The sequence below is a fragment of the Merops nubicus genome, unplaced genomic scaffold (assembly GCF_000691845.1).
Source record: "Merops nubicus isolate BGI_N331 unplaced genomic scaffold, ASM69184v1 scaffold6168, whole genome shotgun sequence".
NCBI lineage: Eukaryota > Metazoa > Chordata > Aves > Coraciiformes > Meropidae > Merops > Merops nubicus.
The window spans coordinates 12697-18947 of NW_008623847.1; the positions used below are offsets into that span (position 1 = coordinate 12697).

Genomic DNA, 6251 nt, shown 5'->3' on the forward strand with positions numbered 1-6251 from the left:
GTGGCTGAGGCAATGGCAAGCCTTTGTGAGGCTGTGCCAGGAGAGAGCATGTGTTTGCTCTTCTGTCTGCCAACAGGGAAAAGAACAAGGAGAAGGAATTTTTGTAGACCTTTACTTCATGAAAACCCAGCAAAAGGGGCATGTGTTGTCTTTTGAGTAGTGTTCGTTTCTCCTTGCTCTGGCAATGCTTTTCAAAGAAAAATCATTCCTACTTTGGTTTGGCAGTAAGTAGGTAACCCCTTATGGGGGCTGTCACATCATGGATCATTTGGGGAAATGAGTGCTTTTGTTTTTTCCCTGTTTTGTCGTTACTGCTTGTAAACAAGGCTTTGGAACTTGAGTATATATATTAGGTAGGAGAGATTCTCAGAGTTTTTTCTTTTTCTTGATACATCATTTCCCACTGACCTCTCATGTTTCAGAGGTGCCTCGCCAGTCATAGTGACATTCAGGTTGTGAGTTCAACACCCAAGTGACCTGAAACATGTCAATTGTTTCTTTTCCAACTATCTGAGTTTTTGTGAGCACCTGCAGTTTAGCCTAAGCAGATGCAGAGGTTACTCAAAATGTGCAGCTGTTGGTGGTAGCACAGATGTGCTACAGTGTGGCACCTGTGGAAGATGAGAGCAGCAGCCACATTGCAGGGCAGCTGCATTGCACAAAAGATACAGGTGTCCCCCTTTTGTTCTATCCTTGCGTATGGTTTCTGTGGGGTTGCTGTCATAATGATGTTCTTAAATGAGTAACCATTTAGCATTTCTCATTACCTTTCCTGTAATCTTTTTAGGCTGACATTTTTGCACTTTTCCAACACTTTCGAAAAAGTTTCTATTTATTATTTTTTGTGCTAAAGAAGTGAGCTAAGTTTTTGGCAGCTGCTCTTGAACTATCACATTGAGGGCAGTATAGACAAAATTATTTCATTTAGAAATTATTAGGTACCATTACCTGTTTCATTTAGAAACAAAACCTAAACACAGTGTGTTGACACCAATGCAGTGTGTGGCAGAAGAGGAATAGAAGCTCTTCACCTTGGTCTCAGTAGTGGTGAGGGTTGTAACTGAAATAAGGCAAGCTTCCTGTGGTAGGGAAGGCTCACAGAGTAATGAAGAGCTTTAGAGCTGAACCAAACGTACATACTGATGATGTGAGGAGAGCTTGTGGTTTGAAATGTTATTTACAGTTTTGGATAGACATCACAGAAAGCTGTTCAGTGAGGAAGGCCTCATTGTACTTGGCCATTCATTGTCTTAAATCCCTGTGCATGTATTGTAGAGTAATTGATTCAGACAAAGATCATCGCAATTAACGCACCAATGTGCAAATACGTTTGGGAAATTTTACACTTACTAATCAAATAAATCAAATCTCTGGATGCCTTCTTCCACTGACAGGCTCCATACCTTGAAGCTATTTGGCTGATCATCATGCTGGAATCAGTTACGCTTACACAGTCTTTAACTGTACAATTGCTTTGTTGTTTGGAAGGTGCCAATGTCTAGCTCTGTATTTTATGTAGCTAGTCATAGGAGAAGGCTTTAGTCAGAGTCCAGAATGGCCATATGAAAAGAGAAGCTACAAGATTAAATTAAATCTTTGCTTTCATAGTACGTTTGGCAAGCCAAGCTAAAATGCTAAACAAATTAAATATTAGCAGAGTAATTTGCAAGTATTAGCTGCCAGAGTTGTAAATTCTGTCCTGGATAAATACACAAAGGTTTAAACCAAAACACAAAGTCTGTTGGTACCAGTGTTGAGCTACAGATGTTCTTAATCATTCTTGCTTGTGCTGTAGAATAAGACTAAGAGGACTATTCAGTTTCAGAAATACTCTTAATGTTATTGTAAATTTGACTTCATACGACAGTTCCAAAGTATTTAATCCAGTGAATAATTCTATTAATACTTTGTAATTATAATAATTAATACTGTATAATGTTATATGACACTGTTGCTATGTAGCATTATACAGTACAATAGGCTTACTTTATAATGCTATATAATATTAGTACTTTGTTTCCAAGTGCTCACTGCAGATTTGATAGGAGACAAGGTAAAAAAAACTAACTTTGAAACCAATGAGCTTCTTTTTTATAGAGATGCTTCAGAAGTTACTAATACCTCTAGAAGGACAACAGAGCTTTTAAAAATAAATGCATGCTGAGGTAAAGAGTAGACCTAAAAATACATGTCAGTAATTTTTATCAATGATACAATCACTGGCTTAAATACACAGGTATTAAAAACAAAGGGATTGCAAAAGCCTGTCACCTCCAAAATTAGAGTCTTAAACTTTAGAGTCTTAAACTACAAAGCAACAGTGGAACAAGGTGAGACACTTAGAAGGTTTGATAGTCAGCTGCCAGTCTTCCCTGTTCGCTTTACAACAGTGGAAAATTTACACTTTGTTTGGTTCCTGTGGGAAGATACCCGTTAACTTGCTGTTGGGTAATGACCTCTCAGAGTCTTTCTCCTTTTCCTTCACAGCATGTAACGTTTGGTACCTGAATTCAGTGGAGATGGAGTCCCTCACAGGCTACCAGGCAGTACAGAAAGCCTTGAGCCTGACACTGATGCAAGATCCATCTCCCATCTCAACCGTTGTCCACTTCAAGGTGTCTGCGCAGGGAATCACGTTGACAGATAATCAAAGAAAGTAAGCAGAAGAGGGGTGGGAAGAGAATATCCAGCCTTGTCCTGAACACATCGGTGGGGGTTGATTTGATTTTCCCAGTTACATTCTGCAGCCTCTGTCACAGAAGATAATAGGATTGTCTAGAGAATGATGGTTACAGTGTCAGCTGTCTGCAGGACTGGAGAATTAATGTTTTAAGCTATGGAAATTGCTCCCACATGGCAGCTTTCACCTTTGCAAGGTCACCTTCCCATGGCACTTTTTTAGTTGTTTTTTGTAAAATGGGAAAGTAATGACTTTGCCAGCATTTGATACTCGGCCTATTCAGTGAAATAATTAATCTTCATGGTATCTTTTACCAGTGTCAATGATTAGAGTTGGTCTAAATACTGTCTTATTTCCAGTATTTGAAATAGTGCTTTGAATAACCTGTAAATACTATGATAAAAAGTGAATTTATGCTTACTTGTACTGAATGCTGTTAAGGCTGCCACAAAGTCTTTGGATTTAGAAACTGAGAGTAGCAAAGGAGGGACAACAGGAATTATTGTAGGTTTAAAAAAAAAAGTGCAAACTGAGAAAAAATCTTGAATTATAATGCCAAGGAATGCTCATATTTTGAAACTTAATACAATCAAACTAGTCACAAATTCCAAGAAGTTACATTTCCCATTGACATTGTACATAAATGGCAAACTTTTAGAAAAAATGTTTCATACTTATAGAGCATTTTCTTAGCTTGAGGATTTAAAAACTTGGTGTTAATATTTAAAAATAGTTTTATTTGGTTGGAGCAGTTCAGGTGGCTTTCAAAGTCCATCAGATAGCAAAAAAAACGTATCATCATTATTAAATCTAGATTTAATGTAGTTTATTTTCAGATCTGTTTATTGTTTAAAAAAGTATTTTAACTATTTCTAAAACTTGTTTTCTTTCTTCCAATCCAGACTCTTTTTTCGGCGACATTATCCAGTCAACACTGTTATTTTCTGTGCTTTGGATCCACAGGACAGAAAGTAAGGAAGACAAGCAGTATTTCTAATATGTTGTTTGTACTGTTGATCAACAAAAACCAAAAAAAATAACATAGGTTTAATTTTTATTCCTCTCCTTTTTTTTTTTTCCTTACTGCTCTCTCAATGGAACACAAGATGGATGAAAGATGGCCTGTCTGCAAAGTAAGTGGACACCTGTCGTGAGACTCTTTTAACTGGATGTTTTAGGAACACCCATTACAGTGATCAGTTTCATACTGTTCTAAATTGCCTTTGTCAGAGATGTAGAAGGGAAAGAAGCTGCTCAGAGATAAAAGTCACTCTGCCCACTGTGATTAGACTTAAGTTGCTTCGTTTGCACCTCTGAATGTCTGGGCCTAATTACCTGATAGTGGGATGTCTGAAGCCACAGCTAAGCCTGATTTACTTAGGTTGCATGTATGTGATTTGATTAAAGTTTCAGAAATTAAAACAGCCATTTGCTACTCAGTTTTGTGTTCTATTTGTCAGCAATCCTGTCACAAGCTCGCTTGTCTCATTTAGACTGCTAGCTTTTAAAAATAAATAAATGAATCCCACTGATGGCACATGGATGAAAACACTCCTAGTAATAATAGTGTATGGCATAAATATATAATTACAATATTAGTAATTGTATATTATTATATATTATGGATATATATTTTTCCTATATTATTCTATATGAATATGTAAATTATATATTAAAGGGTTACAAAGTGTTTTCTCTTGATGGCAAACATTTTTGTCTTCCTTTTAACAAAAGAGAAAACCTAAACAGAGAGACCTCCAGCACTGGTTTCTAGAAAGGAGCAGAAATAGGTGGCTGAAGTCCTGTTTCCAGTATTCTGTCCTCTGAGATGTGTGGCCCTCAAAACCTCTATTTGAATCAGGTTAAATATATCCCCAGGGTCAGCAGAGTGTTTCTGACAGCAAACATTACAGGATGCAATACAGACAGAATAGAAGGAAGAGTCTGCTTCCCTTCTTCTGTCCATCTTGAGCCACTCAGGAGCTGCTGAGCTGGGTGGTGCATCTGGCCCAGTGTTCAGCAGTCACACAGGACCTTGTCTGCCAGAACAGATGAAGTCTGATTTGTGCTTTTGGTTTCTCCTGTGTCTTTTTTTGCATTATGAAACGAGGCGATGGCTGCCTGTTCTCTGACGTACTGTGACTGTTGCCCTTGCAGGGTGTTTGGGTTCGTTGCCAGGAAGCAAGGCAGTGCCACAGACAACATATGCCACCTGTTTGCAGAGCACGATCCGGAGCAGCCTGCCAGCGCCATTGTGAACTTTGTATCAAAGGTCATGATTGGATCCCAGAAGAAGATCTGATGCCTCCCCATCCCTGAGTCAGAGCTCTTCACTGAAGCAAAGCACTGTGAGAGGGAGGAAGCCTGTTCAACAGCCATGTCTGAACCTTGTCATTCCCAAGAAGGAGAGCAGGGGACGTGCCATCTGCATTGCGTTTGCAAGAGTTCAGCCTTTTCTTTGAAGATGCCTCTGATTTAACAAAGCATTATTTCTTTGGTTTTGTATAAAAGGACAAACAGAAGAAGCTGGTTGCCACCCAAACCCATGTAGCCCATACCTAAATGAAGCATAAACAAAAGACTTTTCCCCTGAAGGGTTTCTAATGTATTTTCACATGCTGTTTCTCATCATTTAACGGGGCAGAAATACTCAGTAGGCTGTGGTACTTTTTTTTGTGCAGAAAATGTTTTGTATAACCTCCACAACGACACTTGCCATAGTTGCATCAATGGTAGCTATAGGCCTTGTGAACATGCTCTTAAGGAAATTATGGTCTGATGAAGATTCTTTTGCTCTTCCCTTCATCTTTATGTGATCAGTGATGGGAACTTAGTGGAGAAAGGGGAAGATGTATGTGAAGAGAAGATTTGTGCAAGTTATTTCTGGTAAGAAAGGAGTGGCAATGTGGAATATTCAGGGAGATTGCTCTATTTAGTATTAAGAAGGCTGGGGTGATTTAGCCTGATAAAATGAAAATAGGGGAGAGGTGACAGAGCAAAAAAAAAGATTGTATGGAAATCTATAATTGGGGAGGGTTTGTATTTTTTTATACAGAGAATTAAGGAGGGAAGATTGTGAATTTTAATAATTGCAGGATAAAAATGAGGGAAAAGCAAAGAATAAAAATTTATAATTTATATATTTTTACTGTGCCAGATTATTTATAGCATATCTCGGATCTTGATATGTCATATGGATTTTCTTAAACTAGACCTTTGTTGAGCTTTACCTCTTTAGCTCTGTTTTGCATACGTGTGTATAGCCTGTGCCTTGCTACAGACAATAGTCTCATATTTGGACTTTTGTCTTACAGTGACAAGATATTTCTCATTTCTTGTCTCTCTAATATATTTTGATAATAACATTTGTTCCCCCATCTAATACATAATTATATTTGTGGATTCTTCTGGTACCTTTTTATTGGAGTTTTAGGGTGTTTTTTTATTTTGATATTTGGGGTTTTTTATCTGTAGGAACTATTTTAGGTTTGTAATTTTTTTTTTTTAATAATTCCTTCAGTCAGGAAATTCAAAAGGGAATGGAATTTATGTTGTTACTCTGTCCCATTTT

The 6251-nt window shown here is 37.7% G+C and overlaps 1 protein-coding gene across 1 annotated transcript in view; it reads left to right on the forward strand.

The window, feature by feature from the left end:
• Nucleotides 1-4982, forward strand: part of LOC103777659 (tensin-3-like) — a gene marked incomplete at its 5' end in the record, with an annotated part of 17057 nt that extends 12075 nt beyond the window's left edge. Inside the window, 3 exons of the mRNA XM_008945218.1 lie at nucleotides 2488-2656; nucleotides 3583-3651; nucleotides 4838-4982. Of these exons, the coding sequence (XP_008943466.1) occupies nucleotides 2488-2656; nucleotides 3583-3651; nucleotides 4838-4982 (383 nt within the window). The remainder of the gene's footprint in view (nucleotides 1-2487; nucleotides 2657-3582; nucleotides 3652-4837) is intronic.
• Between the last annotated feature and the right edge of the window lie 1269 nt (nucleotides 4983-6251).